General features: G+C 38.0%; 1 protein-coding gene across 2 annotated transcripts in view; it reads right to left on the bottom strand.

Moving 5' to 3' along the window:
- Positions 1–21,292, bottom strand: part of hhip (hedgehog interacting protein) — a 140,224-nt gene that overhangs the window by 57,411 nt on the left and 61,521 nt on the right. For both annotated transcript variants that reach the window (XM_069926308.1, XM_069926309.1), the window contains exons 5-9: positions 18,459–18,610; positions 16,455–16,628; positions 15,710–15,853; positions 1,621–1,742; positions 1,259–1,382 (exon numbers count right to left, since the gene is read on the bottom strand). In XM_069926308.1, coding sequence (XP_069782409.1) covers positions 1,259–1,382; positions 1,621–1,742; positions 15,710–15,853; positions 16,455–16,628; positions 18,459–18,610 — 716 coding nt within the window. The remainder of the gene's footprint in view (positions 1–1,258; positions 1,383–1,620; positions 1,743–15,709; positions 15,854–16,454; positions 16,629–18,458; positions 18,611–21,292) is intronic.

Here is a 21,292-nt window from a genome sequence, read left to right as displayed (position 1 = left end):
TGCAGAGAGGTGAAAATGGAGGTTGGGATGAGGTGGGATGGGATTGCAGCTTCTGTGGTCAGGGCTGCTGAAGGCACACGTATGAAAGCAATTAACTAGGTTACAGTCTCCTACTTATAGGCTGCACACAGGATTGGTCAACCAAATAGAGAAACATAATGGACAGAAGGCTGTCAGATGCCAGAATAGGCCCTTCAACTCCACAACCCTGAGCTGCCTAAGTACACCTACTAAGCCAAACTGCCTTTGAAATGTGGGAGGAAACCGGAGCACTCGGATGAAAACCCCACTGACATGGGGAGAACATACAGAGAGTTGCTGATTCAAACCCAAGTTGCTGGCACTGTGATAATGCTGTGCTAACCATTCCTCCACCAGATTATAATTGGCTCTCAAATGTCACCTGATTCACATGGAAATCAAGGGAACAATTGGTGATCTTTCTTTGAAATGGGAATTGCAAAACAATGCTGAGAAAAAGAGGAATGAGCAGGGGAACTATAGGATGGCCAGCCTAATGTTTGTGATAGGAAATCTCCAGATACAATAATTTAAAACAACATTAATTGTCATTTTGAAAGTTAAGCATGATTGAATGAAAACTGGCATGGATTTGTTAAAATCAAACCAGGTTTGACTACGAATCTCTCTCTATAAGATATGTAATGGAAAAAAGTTGATTAAGGCTATGCAATTGGCGTGCATATGGACTTGTAGAAGGCATTTGATAAAATTCTTTACAATGGACATTAGCAAAATTGAAGTCCAAGAGATCTAAATAGAAGTTCTTGAGTGGATGCCTAATGGGTTCTCCTGCGCTGAAAATTTTATTCATACCATATCACCGTGACACCATGTTAAAATTATGCCCATCAGAAAACTTAGGCTGTAATAGGGATATGTAGTTCAGCCCCTTGAGCCACTGAACCATTGCTGAATTACGTCAACTCCATTTACTTGCCTCAGCTGGCTTTCTCTGTCAGATTGCTCTGGACCCCAGGAAATTGTTTTGTTCATCGAAGATGCTTCATTCAGATAATTCTCTACCATTTGTACACAAGAGATCTTGGTGCTGTCTATTTTCATGATTTAATAATTTTATTTCTGGTATAATTCAGGTAAATATGGACCCTCTCTAATAGATAGTTCTCTGTATATTGAACTATGCAGAGTTATCCATAAACAAGACTGCAGTGAATTTTATTTGAAGTGTTTTGTACAGCAGCAACATGCATGGACAACTAAATGGAAAACATACCCATTTCGGTCTCCAAAAATGTAATTTCCAAAAAGTCTTCTCGACTGGCATCCTCTGTATATAAAGCCACCCACTAAAGGACTGTGGCTCGAAGATTTGAATTCAACTGCTGGAGGCTCGGTTTCTGGAAGGAAAAAAAAACTAGCATTAAAGCTGTCAAAGACATGTTAGCCAAATGATACAAATCAGAAATATATTTGCTTTTGCTGTATAATCCATGTCAGGGAGAAGGGGAATCATATTTTAATGAATTCTTCATAATGTTGGTCACAATAAAAAAGATCATAACATTTTTAAACATTTCCAGTACATTTATGCCATATTCAGGACCAGCTCAATCATACTTTGAGATTTATAATTACCATAATCTTTTCCTCTTGTTAGCTTGATGATTCTTCCTGATGATTTATTCCAAGTATTTGACTCTGAACAAAGTATGGTCAGGTTCCCACTGGAGTCCCTGAGATGCTGATCTACTGTACACCTAGGTAAAATCAATATGTGATTAATGAGCACTCTCGGAGGAAAAATAATTCATTCAAAACATTCCTCATCTTGTTTGTCATCCAAGCCAGTAAAATAAAATTAAAGCAAGTTATGCAAACAATGGTTTGATTAATTCAATATTTGATCTCTCCTTTTGCTCTCTTCAATTTATATCTATTTGTTGGTGCACAAGAATTTCAGTGGATTGTACTTATGTTTATGTCAATAAACTCTAATCTCATCTCATCGTGTTTTTGCTCTTTTACTTGGCATTTTCAACCATTGTTAATATTCAAGGACTTCTTGAGAGAAAGTTTTTCATTTGGATATGGATATTGTCATGTAGAATTCATTTGAATGCTCTCTTAAAAATGCACAGTATATTTGCACTAGCAATTGGGGTGTGGAACCAGGAAGATTTTTTTGGAAGCATCAAATTATTTAGCAAGATCTATCTTCTCTCCTGACATTATCCTAGAATATTTTGATATTTCTTGAGGTTTCAAGAAATGGGGAAATTTAAACATTCTCAATATAAAAAAATAAAAGGAATTTTTGCCTTTTAGCTAATTTCCATTGAATTGAAAACATCACAATATTTCTCTCCAAATCTGGACAAATTTTATTTCTTGGACCTCAGGAATTAAAAATAAAATATGCATTTCAATGGGGAACATCTTCTGAGTTTCCAGTATCCGCAGGTCGTTCTGAGGGGAAGATTCATCTTTCTGCTTGATTCTCTGTTGATCTAGCAAGGAATTCTACTGTGGCCTTGAGCTCTTTATTGAGTTATTGAGTTCACCATTCCAATGGAATCTATGCAGCCTTGTGTCAATGGTTTGTTTCTGTAGCTAGTTCTCAGGGTGCAGTATTGTCTGAAATGGCGGACAGCCTTGGTGTGGGTGAGACCTTGGGAATGGAGGGTAGAAAAGTGGGGATGCCTGGCTTTGTTAGGCCTTGGAAATATGAGTAGGAGACACAGAATCTGTTTGTGTCAACCTGAGACTGGGTGGAACAGTATGACCTCAGGAATTTTGGGAGACAAGTTCACATAAACAATCAAATCAAGTAGAGTTGAAGTTGATATTTTCTTCATCATCTATGTTCAAACACTTGAGTTAATTGAAATTTTTCTTTATATTTTTTTTAGGGAGAAATTAACAATAACTTTCTGAGGTGAAAATGTGAAGAAATATTTAAATCAGCACCAGGAGGAGTTGCTGTTTGAAGATTATGTGTCTGGAATGGGATTTGACCCACTAGCTTCTGATTCAGTTCATGAACACATTAGGACAATTTCATTTACTGATGTTTATTTAGGGGCATGGGAAAGTAGTCACTGCCTTACTGGGAGAAAAATACAAACAATGAAAGTACAAATCACTGCATCCCAATTCAAGAATCGGAATTCAACTTTTAAAATTTACAAATGAAAGTGTCTATTCAGTGAAGGTAAGAAGTGTAACCTGTAAAGGTCTAGTTGATATTCAAATGGCCATCAGGGAGGGAAGCTTGATATTTAAATGTTCTAAGTTTATGCTTGTTAATAGAATGCTAATAAAATTATTTACTAATATCAGAGACTGCTACAAATAGATAGTTAAAACCATGTAAAATATATTTGCCTTTGAGCAGCTGGCCTTTGAAACAATGCATATTATGTCCTCTTGGGCATCTGGGGCCTAGAAACTTTGGTAATGTGTTCTATGAAATGCACCACTGGATATTTAAAGTCAGATTATCACAACACACAATATTTTGATGTGGAGGGTTTCTTTTTTGGTTCAAATAGTGTTTTATATTTAAATTATTATTTGAGGTGCACAATTCATCCAGGAAGCATAGACATTATTTCTGCTATTGAAAGAAAAAAAGTTTAATTTATTTCACCTATTTCAAGACTCAGGACTTCCCAAAGTGCCTCAACCAAATATCTTTGAGCTGTATCCAATAAGGTCAATATGTGTGGTTGATTCTTAATCATCCACCTCATCATTCAATTTATTGTTGTACATTAGCCAAATTGGGATGTCATTCCTCCCTTTTTCAGGTTCCTTACCTTTTATCCACAGATTGAATAACCATTAATTGGCAGACACTTGTATATCTTTCAGACTTGTTCTTTTTGCATGAGCATCTTTATAGCTTTTGAAGTTTAATCTAGATCCTGATCATTTTCAAAGGATAGTAACACAACCATTGCTTACTACTGTTTTAAATTCCCAGTTTGGGTGTGTTCCCTTAAATGAGCAATGTGTATAAGGATTGGTCATATGATTCTGTTGATTCGCTCAATGACCACACACCATTCGGAATTAGGAAAAGATTTGAGGCCTCCTAGCAGACGCATGAAGAAAATGCAGAAAAAATTAATAGCAATTGAGGCAATGGAGATGTGTCCCAATATACTAAAGGATTGTACAGTGTCAAAGAATACAGTTTTTAAAAATCTGCATGACAAACTCTGCAGTGAAGATTTTTGGAAGTGTAAAAGATTATTCATCAGGGAAGGTTTAAAAAAAATCAGATGATAACTATCCAGGGCCTGTTAAAATTGCAATAATTGGTTAATTCAGGGCCAAGAGTAGAAGGGAAGGGGTTAAGACAATATATCAACTTTTCAAATATGCATGTTAGCTATAATTGGTGCAATTATTTTTGACGAACATTCAGAATGGTTAAAAAGATGACAGTGTTTCAAATTGTGTAACAATCTTTGAATGAAATTCAATTTTACAGATAAAATATATCTGTCATTAAACCCATTGAGTTAAGTGACGTGTTAGGGAATGGGTTTATCTAATTTAATATCAACCATTGCTTAAAAAGTTGAATAATCAAAATCCAAAATAAACCAAAGTCACCTTCCTCCTACACTTTATATAAAAAAATACAGAAGTTATTCCTCATACCTATGCTCGTTTTTTCCCCAAATAGGAAATTCAATTTTATTGAATCCATTAATTTGTGTAGACAAAAGGATGGTACAAAAAAAACACAAAAGTCTACAGACATCGTGGTTGAAGTAAAAACACAATCCTGCAGAAACTCAGCAGGTCAGTGTCCTTAATATAGCAAAGATAAAAATACATAACTCACGTTTTGGGCTAGAGCAATTCATCAAGGATGGTACAATCCATTCTGACTCTGTGAAGAGTTTGTATGTTCTCCCCATGCTTACATTTTCCTCTTATGTTCCAGAGATGTGCAGGGGTTACGAGGTTAATTGGTCACATGGGTGTAATGGGCTCATGAGCCAGAGGGCCTGTTACTGAGCTGTATCTCTAAACTACATCTATATAGCCATTCCTGGCTGGAGATATTGACCTTTCCATTCTTCCTAATGTGGTTAAACTGTTTACTGGCATCTGGCCCTGCATACATTTCAATTTACTTCACTTACACATTGGGAAGAATGAAAGTTTTATCTTTGGAATTGTGACCAACACCATGCTTCACTTATTAACTGCATCTTCCTCAGGAAGCTCAACATCTAAGCAAAAGAAGTCCAGCTGATCAGTATTCCATCTTACCTCTGGCACTCAGCAGCTGCAATGTGTGCCTGCTATCAACAACATTTACAGCAAAACTCCAATGATCTTTTACCCACCTAATTGGAAATCCAAATGTTTCAACATCTGGCTCACTGGATAATGTTTGTTACTCTCCCATTAAACTCATCAGGGCTTTGGTTCCTGCACTCTTTCCACTCACCACACCCCTGATTCCCACACTCTCTTTTCATTCACTGGGGCACCAGTTCCCATGCTTCATTACCCCTCTCTGGTCTCCAGTTCCTCCACACCCATTTCACATCCTGGGGCCATCCCTTTCCATCTAATTCCCTGTAAAGGTACCTGGTTCACTGGATAATTTATTATAATCCTGTGTAACATTAAAAAAAATCAATTAAAATCTGTTGCAGTGGAAAAGAAATACCATCAAATGGTCTGGGGAATCTGTTAGTTTGGCACAGCCAAAGTCCTAAGTGTCCATTATTATCAGAGTTTTACTGTTCTTCAGTTGCTCTCCGATGCTATTATAAAATCATCGACCTTCTATACCTGCAAACACTGTTACTAAAAGTCCTTGAGACACAGGAGTAGAAATAGGCAATTCAGCCCATCGAGTCTGCCCTCCATATGATTAAGAGTTGATCCATCCTCCCAATCAACCTGACTGTTCGCCTTCTCCCCATAACCTTTGATGCCATGGCTAATCAAGAACCTATCAATCTCTCCCTTAAATACACCCAATGACTTGGCCATTACAACCACCTGTGGCAACAAATTCCACGGATTTACCACCCCCCGGCTAAAGAAATTCCTCCACATCTCTGTTCTAAGCAGAAGTTGTTCTAAGGTGATGTTCTGCCCTTTTGTCCTAAACCCTCCCACCATGGGAAACAACTTTTCTACATCTATTCTGTCCAGGCTTTTCAACAATTAAAATATTCCAATGAGATCCCCTGATTCTCCTAAATTCCAACAAGTACAGGCCAATAGCTGTCAAATTCTCCTTATATAACCCTTTTATTCCTGGAATCATCCTTGTGAACCTCCTCTGAACCCTCTCCAATGTCAAGTATCATCTATGAGGAGCCCACAACTGCTCACAATGCACCGAGAGGTCTCAACAGTGTCTTATAAAGCCTCAACGTCACATCCCTGTTCTTATATACTATTCCTCTTGACATGAATGCCAGCACTGCATTTGTCTTTACTTTCAGGGTATCCTGCATTAGGACCCCCAGGTCGCTTTGTATCTGGGAATTTTCAATTTTTCCCCATGCCTGTCTATTTCTTCTACTGAAATGGATGACCATATATTTTCACACGTTGTATTCCATTTGAAACTTTTCTGCCCATTCTCCTAATCTGTCAAATTCCTTCTGCAGCCTCCCTGTTCCTAAACACTACCTGCTCCTCCACCCTATCTTTGTATCATCTGCAAACTTGGCCACAAAGCCATTTATTCTGTAATCCAAATAATTAATATTCAACATAAAAGAGCAGCCCAACACCAACCCCTGTGGAACAACACTAGTGATGGGCAGCCAATAAAAATATGATCCCACTTTGTTTCCTGCCAATCATCCAAAGCTCTACACATGTTAGTAAGTCTCCTGTTATACCATGGGATCTGATCTTGATAAGTAGCCTCATGTGCAGCACCTTGTCAAAGACCTTCTGAAGAAATCCAAATACACAACATCCACTGCATCTCCCTTATCCAGCCGACTTGTCATTTCTTCAAAGAATTCCAACAGGTTTGACAAGCAAGAATTTCCCTTAAGGAAACCATGCTGGCTTCAGCCTATCTTGTCACTTGCCTCCCAATGCTCCGTAACCTCATTCTTGACAATCAACTCCAACATCTTCCCAACCATGGCACGGTTGGTGTAGCGGTTAGTGCAACGCCTTTACAGCATCAGTGATCAGGACTGGACCTGGATTCAAATTCCATCCTGTCTGTAAGGAATTTGTGTGCTCCCCCTGTATCTAAGTGGGTTTTCAGTGGGGGCTCTGATTTCCTCCCGCCTTTCAAAAAATGTACCAGGGTATAGGTTAATAGGGTGTAAATTGGGCGGTATGGACTTGTAGGGCTGAATTGGCCTGTTACAGTGCTGTATGTCCAAATTGAAAAAACACTGATGTCGACTAACCAGTCTATAATTTTTCTTTCTGCTGCCTCACTCCCTTCTTGAATAATGGGGTGACATTTGCGATTTTCCAGTACTCTGGGACCATGCCAGAATCTATTAATTTCTGAAAGATCATGCCTCCACATTCTGTACCACTACTTCTTTCGAACCAGAGGGTGTAATCCATCTGGTCTGGGAAACTTAGCTATCTTTACACCTTTCAGCTTTCTGAGCACTTTCTCCCTTGAAATAGTACCTGCACTTACTTCCCTTTACTGATGCCACTGGATATCCTCCTCACTGATCATCAACACAGGCACACCCAAAGGATGTGTGCTTAGCTCACTGTTCTATGCATTATACACCCATGACTGTGTGGCCAGGCACAATTCCAATACTATCTACATTTGCCAATGACACCAGAGTTGTCGGCAGAATCACAAATGGGAATGAGGATGCTTACAGGAGGGAGCTAGATCAGCTCGTTGATTGGTGTAACGACAACAACCTTGCACTCAACATCAACAAAACCAAGGAGATGATTGTGGACTTCAGGAGGAAGTCGAGTGAACATGACCTCATTGAGGGCCCAGTAGTGGCGAGGATCAAGAAATCCAAATTCCTGAGTGTCAGCATCTCCAAGGATCTGTCCTGAAGCCTCCACGTTGAAGCAATCACAAAGAAGGCTCACCAGCGGCTATACTTTGTGCCGTATCTGAAGAGACTCGGTATGTAATGTTAGACTCCCGTAAACTTCTACAGGTGTACGGGGGAAAGCATTCTTGCTGGTTGCACCACTGCCTGGTATGGAGGCACCAACTCTCAGGACAAGAATAAACTCCAGATGCTTGTGACATCACTGGTACCAGACTTCACTCCATTGAGGAGATCTACATAAGGCGGTGTCCTTAAAAAAAAAAGCATCTATTCTCAAAGACCCCCACCGCCCAGGCCATGCTATCAGGAAGGAGCTACAGGAGCCTAACGACGAGCATTCAATGGCACAAGGACAGCTTCTTCCCTGCTGACATCATATTCCTGAATAATTAATGAACCAAAGACACTTTATTACTTTTTGTGCACTATTATTTTTACTTTTTTATATATAGTAATGGCGTAAGATCATTTACACTATGATGCTGCCACAAAACACCAAATTTCATGACTTGAGTGAAAAACACAAATGCTGGAGAAACTCAGCAGGTCAAACAGTGCCTTTATGTCACAAAGGTAAAGATATATCACCAACGTTAGTTCTGCAACTTTCTCTAGTTCTAACTGCTTGTGTATTCCTCAGAGCCTTTCTCACCATAATGCCTTTATCCCTATGGATACCTATGGGTTGCCTGCATTTCTTAAATGCTAAAATCTTTAAAAAAAAACCTGCAGGGTGAAAATCTGAAATAAAACAGAAAATGTTGGACAAACTCTGCACGTTAGTATTTGTGGAGAGGTGCCCAAGATGGAGGCGCCTCTGATCGGCAGCAGTCATGAAGGGATTCAGACTCCAGAAAAGCGGAGGACTGATGCAGGGCACCAGAAAACAGGGAGATCACAACCCCCCCCCCAACCGTCTGAGAAGGAGAAGTAGAGGAGATGACCACGGTGGTGGACCTGTGAGAAAGACGTGGCAGACTGCTGGTGATTTGAGGCAGGGAACCGAAGGAAGCTGTGGGCTGCTGGAGACTGGTGTTGGGAGACTTGTGCCGGCTGTGGGCTGCTGGAGACTGATGTTGGGAGACTTGTGCCGGCTGTGGGCTGCTGGAGTCTGGCTCGAAACTGGCTGAAGAGGTTCTAGGTATTGGAACCGGGATGCAAGAGGGGGCTGGAGGGTTTATGATCATGTTGGAGGTTTAGATGTGGAGCTCAGATTGCTAATGGTTTGGACTGGACTCTGTGTGGCTGTGAAGGCTGCAGGAGCATTGGAGGAGGCTCTCTTTTGCTTCTCTTTCTCTGACTGTAAGAGGCACTTCAGGCAATTTCTGCCGATGGTGAATCTGTCTGGCTTACAACAAGTAAAAGCAATTCCGTGTAATAGGAGACTGTTTTATCACATGAGAAAAAATTGAATCTTGAATCTTGAAACAAAGTTAACAAATCAGAAAGGGTGTGACTGAAAGATCAAGATGACAATATTAAATTTTATAGTCTTGTCTCACAGAGACAATTCTGAGTGGAGCAGAAAACTAAATTTCATGGCCCAAAAAAAATCACTTAATGGCCAAAAATAATTTTGTTCTAGGTCTCAAAGCATCAATGCTTCAGGGCACACAAAGTGTAACATTTTGTAGTTAGAAGCTGTGTGTGAGTGACAATGCGAAAATAGCACGATGGAACCCCAGCATAAAGGAAGAGAAACTCATTCTCAAGAAAGATGACATCATGACTATCCTGGAGGAATGAGGAGGCATCGTCACATTGGAATTCCAGCAGAGACAGGCTCGTTAGTCATTAAATGACACTGGAATTTAGATTATGAGAGACTTTAATCTGAAACATTAGATTTGTTTCTCTTTCCATAGATCCTGCCTGATCTGCTGAGTGTTTCCTGCAAGTTTTATTACCTAATGGGCAAGGCCCATATCTGCAGTTGAGGGCTGTTCCATTCACAAACTGTACAATCATTTTAGAAAATCACAAGTGACCTCAACAAAATTCTGCATACTGACTGCCATCAGTCAAAGGTGCCTTATAAGCTTTTTATTCAAAGTCAAACATGTGGTGAAATGCACTACTATATCTAGATTCCCATTTAGCATGGAAAGAGATGGAGCTAAATTTTTAATCCATCAATACGCTGTGCTCCATTGTAGAACTTCTGACCTGGTATCTCTCTAGATTGTGCACATTTTATATTTGGGTGCAGGAATAGCTTGTTCATTATTATATCATCAATAAATTGAATAAAATACAAATACCATTAACATACATTGAGTATTAACATATGATCTATGAATAAATGATCAAATGTAATATTCAGTCTTGGAGATAGAGGATAATATGGACTATACATTATAGTTAAGACTATAATGTTTTGTCATCTCTGTAATGTATTTGGAAAATAATATGCAAATATATAAAAATTGAAGTCTGTAGCAAAACTATTAAAAGCATAATTCCAGAACTGATTGTAGTGGAACACTCTTACAACTCTTACCTTAAGTCAAATAAAATTAACACAAAAGATTTGGCAAATGCATGACTTTCTTTTGTGTTCATAATAACAGCATTGTCCCTGAAACCATCAGTGGTGACTTAAAATCAAAATTTAGTTCTCTCTCTCACTATCCCTCCCTCCTTTCTAACTTCAACCCAAAGCCTAAATGGAACCAGACGCTGATGTCCCAGAGGAAGCAGAATTTTGTTCACAGCCAAGAAAGCAACCACTAATGGACTAGGGTCACTGCGTAAACACCTCCCAGTACCAGAATGCTCATGTAGGACTGCTGTTAATTTCAAAGATGATTTCATGCTCGTACAATTTGCGTGGACTTGCCAGAAAAGCTGGGCACTACACACGTAAACCTCTGCCTGAGCTGAATAATAAGAATTTGTACGACATATTTTAGACCACGGGTTATGTGTACAATTTGAATCGTGGCGTTGCAAAGCTTGCCATGAACTGGAGGGTATCAGAGTGGGAAGCCAAACAATATATTGTTACTAAATACTGTCTACATTTCTGACTGCTGCTTTAGATTCTATCTATGTTTTGGCCTGGATTTGTAATTAATGGAGTTTAAAGGAGCATTTGACCACACAAACATACATCTTAAATATAAATTAAGCAAAATAAACATAAACAAAAGAATTAAGAAAGACAAAGCAGAGCATGAGAAAAGATTGGCAGCAAATGTAAAAGGAATCCAAATATATTCTGGAGCTACATAAATAATAACAGGAGAGTAGAGGATGGACCAATGAGTCCAATGACAAAAACGACTCATGGTGACAGCAATGATGGCTGAGGTACTAAATGAATGGCCTTCACCAAAAGAAAATCCTGTTAAAACCTCAACCAAAGAAATTAGTAGTAATTTTAAATCAAAAGAAGGTACCAGAATAGCTGAATACTTTAAATTTAGATCCATCTGGTTCTGAAGGGGAAGCATCAGAGTTTGTGAAGGGAAGAAGGTAAATTGCAGAGACCCTGGGCATAATCTTCCAAATATCTAACAAAGCAAAGTGGTGCTGAGGACAGGAAAATTACAAAATTGTTCAATGAAAAAAATGCGGCTGCATTCCAGTGGCAGAATGGATTTGTAAAGGATATTGTTTAACTTCATAGATTTTTGATGAAGTAATAGCAAGGGTATATGTGGGAATTGCAGTTGATGTGTATACATGGACTTCCAAAAGACATTTGATAAGTTGCCACGTAATATACATGACTAAGATGGAATAGCATGGTTGTTGCACAGGTTCTACATCTCATATCTGAGACTCCAATATTCGTGAAACAATATTTATTTGTATATATGAATACTTGTCATTTATATGTATTGTTTGTCTGTGTGTGGGTTATGTGTTTTCCACCATGGATTGGAGAATGCTGTTTTGTTGGGTTGTATTTGTGCAATCAGATGACAATAAACTTGACTTGACTTGAGGTAGAAAACCGGCCAAAGCACAAGAAACAAAGTAGCAATAAACAAAGTAGTTATTTCTTGGACTGGAGGAAAGTGGACAGAGGAATTCTCCAGGATTTGGTACAAGAACCTTGGCGTTACTCGATGCATATTAATAATTTGAAATTGGATGGACATGCACAATTCCAAATTTGCAGATGACAAGAATCCTTGGAGCTGCAGTGTTCTTTGTGGAGGATGGTAGGGAGATTCAATATTTCAAAATTCAAGATTCCTTTATTGTCATGTAATAGTAGAGAACAGATAATAGTACACAAAATTGCCTTCTGTAAAGCAAAGAGTCGCTATTAGTGTCGCCCGGTGCCTCTTGAAGGAGAGAAAAAAGCTAAAAGGTAGGTTTGTGGAATGACCAAATAGGGGGGGGGGGAAAGATGAAATTTAATGCTAAGGATTGGGAAATGTTACATTTTGTTCCAAAGAATGAGAAAATAGAATATAAGCCAGAGGTCACAATTCTAAATAGGTATAGTCCATTGATAGTGGCAGGATAGGTTGAGAATATGGTTGATGAAGCACATGGGAAACTGAGCTTTATAAATAGGAATATAGAGTTCAAGAGAAAGCAAGCTACGAATAATTTTATTGAACACTTGCTTGGGTATGTGGAGTATTGTATTCATTTCTGGAAGTCACACTAGGAAAAGCTTTGGAGAAGGTCTGCAAATAATTTGAGATGTAAGGAAATTTAGTTATATGAATAGGCTTGAGTAGGCTTCAAATCTGTACATGGCATCATTTATTTTAGTTATGAGTTAAATCTGGTTTCTCTGTAATTCATTTGACAATGTACCAAATCAGTTGTAACAGTGGAAGTCGTAGAGGAATTAAAGTGTTGAAGGATCCAGATAGAGTAACTACTACCATTAGCAGAGTATTGAAGGATGATAGTCCTGTCAAGATCTACAAAGCTCTAAGTCCAAATGCATTACAGGAATTCCAAGACATCCTGGAAGACATCTGGATCATGGAGGAGATGCCTGAAGACTTCTGCAATGTCCTCATCGTAGCTCACCACAAAAATAAGTGAAGCAAATCTAACTGTGAAAACTATAGGGGTATCTCACCGCTGTCCATCGCAGGCAAGATTTTTCACCCGCATCCTCATGAACAGACTTGTCACTGTCCTAGAAAGGAATCTCCTGGAGGTGCAGTGTGGCTTTCGCCCAGAATGGAGTACAGTGGTCATGATATTTGATCCATTCTGGCCGAAAGCCACACTGCACCTCCCTGGATCATCCTGAGGCATTACGGATGCCAAATGAAATTCATAAAAATTATTCAGCTGTTCCATGGTGAAATGACAGGACAGGTTCTCTGCAGTGGTGACACATCAGCTGTATTTGCCATTTCTAATGGGGTGAAGCAGGGCTGTGTACTAGCTCCAGTCTTGTTCAATCTGTTCTTCACTTGCATGTTTTCACGTGCTGTCCAAGATCTGGAGAAGGGAGTGTACATCGGGTACTGATTGGACAGCTCTCTCTTTGGCCTTCGCCGCTTGAACACCTCTACACAGTCATTCAAGAAACACCTTTTACTGATGATTATGCACTCTTGGTGCACAAAATAGTGACCTATAGTTAATGCTGAATAAATTCTCATTCTTTGGCCTGACCATCAACCTGAATAAGACTAAAGTACTCCATCAGTCCGTGTCAAACATCAACACCATAGAACCAAAAATTACTGTTGATGACACCCAGCTGACAAATGTAAATAACTTCAAATACTTGTGGAGCATCATCTTGAGTGATGTGTCTTTGGAAAAGAAATTCACTCCAGGATCAGCAAGGCCTAACCCTAACCCTCTGTGGACACTATGTACCAGAGCGCTCAATCAACACAACGTCTGCATCTCCACAAAGCTGAAATTCTACAGAGCTATGGTCATCTCTTCTCTCCTATATGGATGTGAGACCTAGACTCTGTACCAATGTCACAGGATATAACTGAAAAAATTCCAACATGCGCGCCATCTGTTCCATCCTTGGCATTCGTTGGCAAGACCATGTCTCCAACCTGGAGGTCTTGGGTCATGCGAGGTCCACTACCATCATCAGAGCCAAGATTCAGTGGGTGGGACATGTCATCAGAATGGGCAACCACCGTATACCTTGCCAACTGCTCTATAGTGAACTGAAGACTGGAAGGAGACCTCAAGGTCATCCACGCAAGTGCTATAAAGATGCTGTAAAGGAAACCCTATGCTACTGTGGCATCCAGCCAAGAGAGCTAGAAACTGTGGCTACTGACAGGTTCCGTTGGTAAGCCCCGTGCTATGAAGCCTACACCAGTTTCAAAGACAGGCACTTCCAAAACCTGGTGGAAGGCCGTGAGTGGCGTCGCAGAACAGCAGGCACAGTTATTACAATAACAGACTTCCAATGCCCCCATTGTGCTAGACCCTACGCTTCCAGACTGGGGCTGCAAAGTCACTTTCGTATTTACAGATGAACTGCACACAACATGTCTTCTTCAAACTAAGGGACTACCTATAAATGAAGGTGGTTGACTAAAGAACCAAAAGAAAATGATTTTTAGATGAGAAGTGATTAAGGACTGCCAGAGGTAGTAACAGGGGCAGAATAAACTTCATAATTCTGAAGGAAACTGGACAAGTATTAAAAAGAATGAATTTGCAACAGGTAGAGGGCAATGGATTCAGACTTGCTAGATCATTCTATGATTTTGAATGCAGCCTTTACTAAAGTTTTAATCATAGTTCAAAGGAAACATTCTGTTGTCCACATCTTGTATTTGAAAATAATATGATGAACTATGCGGGAGGTTGTGATATTATATCCTTATTAAATATTTAAAGTAACGTACCCCCAAAATTTACTGCAAAAAAGCTTCTATTTATGAAATGCAATAGTGATACAAAGGATTGAAATATTCTTAATAAGAAGCCAATGATCACGGTTGGAGGAATTAAATGTGTATTGCAAGCTGTGTCAGCCAAATGAATACTCAACAAAACGTTCTTCAAATACTAGGATACATTCAGCAGGGAGTTGTGCTAAATGGAGTCTGGGTCAGTCACCACTGAGATGCTATACACCCTGATCACGTTTTCTTTGAAAATACTTCCTTGTCAGAAAAGCTGGATTAGTAGACCTTCTATAATATATTTAATGCCAGAAACACTCCGCAAGTCAGCCAGAAACAAGGTTAACATTCATTGTTGAACTCGAATAATCAGAGGTCTAAAATATTAACTATATGGTCTCTTTCTAAAGATTATTCTGGGGGCTTTCCATCATTTTCTGTTTTGTTTCCAGTTTTCACATTTTGGAATAATATTAGTAATATTTCAATATCAATACTACTAATAGACATATCACACTCGACAACATCCCTCGTTTTATTGCTCTCGGTTTCAGCTTCTCACCAATATATCATGACTGGGAATTTTGCTCTCAAAACAGTGAACACAAATTTAAACATGTTAATAATGTTGATAATTATATATGCAGAACACTTCTTCAATATTAATATAAGTAATCAATAGACTTTCAGATGTGTACATGGCATTATTTCTTTTACTTATGAATTAAATCTGTTTCTCTGTGTTTCATTTAACCATGCACTAAATCAGTTGCAAACAGATTCTTGTATTTCAACAACAGTAATTTAAATGCATTTGCAGATCATTAAACAATTAAATACACTTACCTGCCTGGATTATGAAGTCCATGTGCAAATATTTCTGGTGGTTGATTGGTGCTATTAAAATAAGGATTGCTTCTGGGTATCAAGTAATGTGCATTGCAGGAGTCAGTATCTACATTGATTCGAAGCAGAGACCCTGTAAAATCACTGAAAGGTTTGTATTGAAAGTATTAGAATAAATAACGGTATCATTGACTTTTGTCAATAAGCAAGGACATCAATAAACAGGATTCAGAATTTCAAAGTGAAACATCTTGTATATACAATACATGCTACAGAATTTTAGTTAAATTTGGAGACCTCTCACTTTGATCATTTCTACATTTAGAAAATAGCACCTGGATAAAAGGTGGCTTTGAATGACATTAGGGTCAGGGTTATAGATCCATGAAAAAGGGCAAGACGAAGAACGGGATTTCTCTATTGAACGAGGCAAAATTGGAAATCTGGTTGGACTGAAGATAGAAATGAACAGCACAGGAACAGGCCCTTTAGCTCATAACATCAATCCCAACCAAGATGCTAATTTAAACTAACCCAGACTACATCCTCCATCCTTCACTGCATTGTGTATTCTTAGAAGTGGACAGTAACCCCTTATTTGTACAGTGAAAAATGGGTTTGCGTAACAATAGACAAACACAAAAGAATTATGAAATTGTAAGTCTAATGTTGATAACTCAAGGAATACATGTACTTTTAGAATTAGGAAATGTATTTTAGATTTCTGATTTTATTAGATGCTTACCTTAACCCATCCATCTCTTCCATATCATCAAGAGTAATCATCCCATCTCCAAGGAAGATGTACAAAAAGCCATCTGGGCCAAATATTAGCTGTCCACCCAAATGCTTTCTGTGTAACTCTGCGACTTCAATCAGTACCTTTGCTGTTCTTGTATCCACTTGATTTGGATTTTTTCTGTGTAATTAAGTTATAATTATGCTAACAAAAATGTCATATTTCTTTGAAAAATGCAATAAAAATAATTTTCATTTGTACAGTGACTTTCATGACTTCTGATGTCCCAAAGAGATCTAGATATAAACTGGTATTTTTTTTTAAATGTGCACATTAGGATAGAGAGATGCAACATTCAGTTGTTACACAGCAAAACTAGGTAAGCAGCAACAATGCTGCGTTATTTGATATTGTGGCTGATTCCTGCTTATGACATCCACATTCCTGCTTGATGCCCATGAACCTTCATTTCCTTGGTGCCCATAAATCTTAGCCTTGAATAATTGAGCATCCACAGCTTTCTGACATAGATGGCAGAACAGTGGCACAGCAATTTGCATTTCTGCCTCACATGCCAGTGGCTTGGGCTTGACCCTGGCCTCGGATAATATCACTGTAGAGTTAGCACATTCTCCGTGTGTCTTTATTCCACTCTGGTTTTCTCCCACTTCTGAATGACATGACTACAGGTTCATTGCTACAGTACATTTCCCATTGGTAGGTATGTGAAACAAAATAGTTAGCAGGGAAATAAGTAGGGTAATGGGACTGATCAGAGTGTTCTGCGAACTGACCTACACACAGTGCTCTAAATGGCCTCTGTATTGAGAAGAAATATGAGAATTCCACCAATATAATCTTTAGAAGAAAGAAGTATTTCCTGACTTCAGTCTTAATTATTAAACCCCTCAATATAGTGCTCTATATTCATAATTCCGAAGGAAACTGGACAAGTATTAAAAAGAATGAATTTGCAACAGGTAGAGGGCAAGGGATTCAGACTTGCTAGATCATTCTATGATATTGAATGCAGCTTTTACTAAAGTTTTAATCATAGTTCATAGCTTATAGTGCACAGTAATCAACAGTCCAGCTTGCAGGTGCAGTCTCTCAGCATCTAATTTGTAAATCCTTCTCAAAATCTTATGAGTCTGAGTATGTTCACTTAAGTTACCTTATTTATATATCAGATAAATGGTAAAGGTACTCTAGACTTTTTAAAAAATCTCTTCAAATAATATTTCAAATATAAGCAATATTTATTTATTTGTATATATGAATACTAGTCCACATTATGTATTGTCTGTCTGTATGTGTGTTATGTCTGGTTGTGTGTCTGCGTGTTTTGCACTGAGGACCAGAGAATGCTGTTTCATCAGGTTGTACAGGTGCAATCAGATGACAATAAATTTGACTTGACTTTACAAAACCCCTCAGCATAGGTTTGAAACCTGAGAATTGACATGGTAGTCTCCAAGACAAGAACATCACCCTGTGCATGCATGATGTGGACTTGGTTGAAATATTAAAACTAATGCAAAACTCAAATGGTCGCAATGAACTTAACTACAGAACAATATAATCCATTTTAAACAGGATAACTCTTAAAAAATAATTAAATCTCATTGCCATTACTATACATTCTAAATAGCGATGTACATTTTAATTTTTACTTTGACATTACTCTATTTTTCCGCACATCATTCTATAAACAGAATAAAAACATCTTATAATTAGAGAACTGGTGATTATATCATAAAAAAATAATATGAAGATTTACTGAGTTCCAATGGCAAGTTATATTGGGCAGCTTAGCAGCTAATGTTATTCATATGGCTTAATGATTGTCAATTCCAGTTTGTCAGACAAGTTCCAAAACTATTCATGAAATCAACAGAAAAAACTTGAACTAAATCATTGATAATTCTTAGAATGATATGATGTTTACAGTATTATAAAACCTATGATAATGTTCATAGTTATATCTTGGAGCATAAATAAATGTGCTACCTGGATACAGTGTATTCTACTACTCTAAGAATATGATCGTGTGGTCCAATCGCCCATCGTTCTTGGTTGGTGGTATAGGACACATAGAGCTTTCCATTTTTCTTGTATTTAGGATGGAATGCAAGGCTTAACAGTCCTCTTTCATCTCCACCCTGTGGTTAAATAAAAAAGAAAGCATTGTAATGTTAAATATATTCTCCAGTTTGTGTCATCTGGAACTCAGTGGAGAGAATCTTTTGCTAGTGTGGAAAATTTCCTAATAAATTCTTTTCTTTAAATCACTGAACAACAGACAAAGAGACTATAAAATATTTCCCTTTAAATAACTCTCTAAGTTAGAATCAGACATTCGTCACAATTGACTTCAGGACTCATTGTACATAAAAACATTTTACAGCACCATTATGAAGTGATTTGTGTGTGTAATCTCTGGATCTCCATGAAGACTAAATGCGAGGAAGAATTCTTTGTTCAGCTTTTAACTTGCTTATACTCTAAGGAAGACAAATGAGTCCAACACAAGCAGCATTTTTCCCGCTGTTGATATTCTTAAAGCGTCTAATACCACAATGCGGGCTGTGAACTTCTTGCCTTGGCACTGCACTCCAAAAACAATTAAATAGATTGTCTCGAATATGAACTTTCCTTTACCCTTGAGGCAGTTACATCAATTGTCACATCTCTGGTGGTCTGTTTCTCCTTTGTCTACAGTAATTAATTGCCATTTTTCTTTCGTGGTTATGCATTGGACAATGGCACTTAGCAAGAAATGTAAATGTTTTGAATATTACGTATGATATTTATTATTTTTGTAAAGTTCATCACACATTCTGTTGATTCTTTTTTGGTCCTCTTTATCCAGTATGAACTTCAAGCTTGAGGAAAGAAACACATGAAACGGCAAATGTTCTCAAAGTTCGATTACCTTTGTAGCATTTTTGATCCTATATATTGCAAGGAACATCAATTGCGACTGCTTTGTAAATACAAGACAAAATTTCGGAAAAGCTTCTTGGCAAACTTCACAAGTAAAGATAGTTTGACACATCAATCAAAGGGAAGTGCTACAATAAGGTGATGCCCAGAGTTTTAACTACCCCAAAGGTACAATAGCAAAATTCAACTTAGAATATATTATGTTAGTGGAAATAAATCTTCATGTAACTGCACAAGCAAGCCTGAAATTGCCTTTTAGTGAATGGAAGGAACGTGGCACTCACTTGCTTTGTTCATTTCCTTTCAAGGCCCAAAAATGAATTTTGGCCAGATGGAATGAAAGAGGTAAAGCCATGGATGAAACTAAATTTATGACATAGATGGCAAATTATGAATAAATTGAAATACGAATAGGCAGACTTTTAAAGAGAAAAAGCAGTCAGATCAAAACTGTTCAAAAAATGTAAAGAATGACAGGAGATAGGGAAAAAAAGTATATTTTAAAAAGAATGGAAACATTATTAGAGCAATGGCTTGTGAGTTCTTTTGGTTAAAATGCTGTTATGAAATGTTCCCAGGAAGGAACATCATCATTGATCAGAAACTCAACTATACCATCCAAATAAATTCTTTAACTCCAAAAGCAGATTTTAGTGATTGGATATCCTACATCAAATGACCCACCTTTTGACGTGTAAAATCTTTTTCGTGTTTTGGAATACTTTCTACTTGACTGGATGATTGCAGCTTTTACAATAAAGACGCTTGCTTTATTCAGGAGAGAGCAGTCTCCCGAATTCACACCCACCACTCTATTTCTTCACCCCCTCCACTTTTGGATGCAGTATAATCCACCACAAAATGAATTGTCAAAATGTTTATTGACAGGACTTGTCAAACTTGCAGCTATTTTTTTTGACATACAGGCCCTTCTGGCCCTCAAACCTGTGCTGCCCAATTACACCCAATTAACTAACAACCCCGGTTAATTTTGAAGGGTGAGAGGAAACTAGAGCACCTGGAGGATACCCTTGCAGACAGGGGGAGAAGGTACAAACTCTTACCGACAGCGCCAGATTTGAACCCAAGTCGCTGGCACTGAAACAGCAGTGGGATAGCTACTATGTTACCTTGCCACTTCATCACCTTGAAAAAAACAAAGGCTGTAGGCACAAAAGTAACAGGTCATACTCCTTTCTGACATGGAAGTTCCACTGGTCGTCATGGCTGAGTCAATATCCTGGAACTCTCTACCAAACAGAACTGCAGCAATTCAGCACAGCATTTCAGGCACAATTAGAGATGGGCAATAATTGATGACTTCATACCATAAATAAATGAAGAAAATAAACACAAGGGCATACATAGATTTAACAATGAATATTAAGAAAACATTAAATTCACATGCCAGGTTTTGATTTCACTTATATAATCTCAGAAGAGTGCAGAAGGAAAAGAATCTACATTTGGTCTCCACGTAGGATTTTACTCACAATACCAAACAAAAACTACAATCAACAGATCCACATTTGTTATTCCCCTTCTAAGTGGGGAATTAACAGTTTTCTATCATATGGGATTTTAATTTATAAATAAACTGGGGAAATCAAATAAGATCTCATCTTTAGGTTGTATTTCCAGAAATGTGTGAAAATTGTATTATCTCCAAAAACAGGTAATTGTACCATTATATATCTGGAGGTGCATGACTGACAAAATTATTTTCTACCTAAGCATGGTAAGTGAGAAATTAACTGAGGATAAATATAATTTTATTGTATCATTTATTAAACAGTGAACTTACAATTAAACTTAATTCACAAGCGTAACAATGCCACAAATAATATCCATTCCTTTACTGAGGAATTTTGCTTCCAATCTGGGCCATTCTCAGAAAA

The sequence above is a fragment of the Narcine bancroftii genome, chromosome 3, assembly GCF_036971445.1.
Source record: "Narcine bancroftii isolate sNarBan1 chromosome 3, sNarBan1.hap1, whole genome shotgun sequence".
NCBI classification, from domain to species: domain Eukaryota; kingdom Metazoa; phylum Chordata; class Chondrichthyes; order Torpediniformes; family Narcinidae; genus Narcine; species Narcine bancroftii.
The sequence above is the reverse complement of the archived record's forward strand: the minus strand, read 5'-3'. Positions and strand labels throughout refer to the sequence as shown.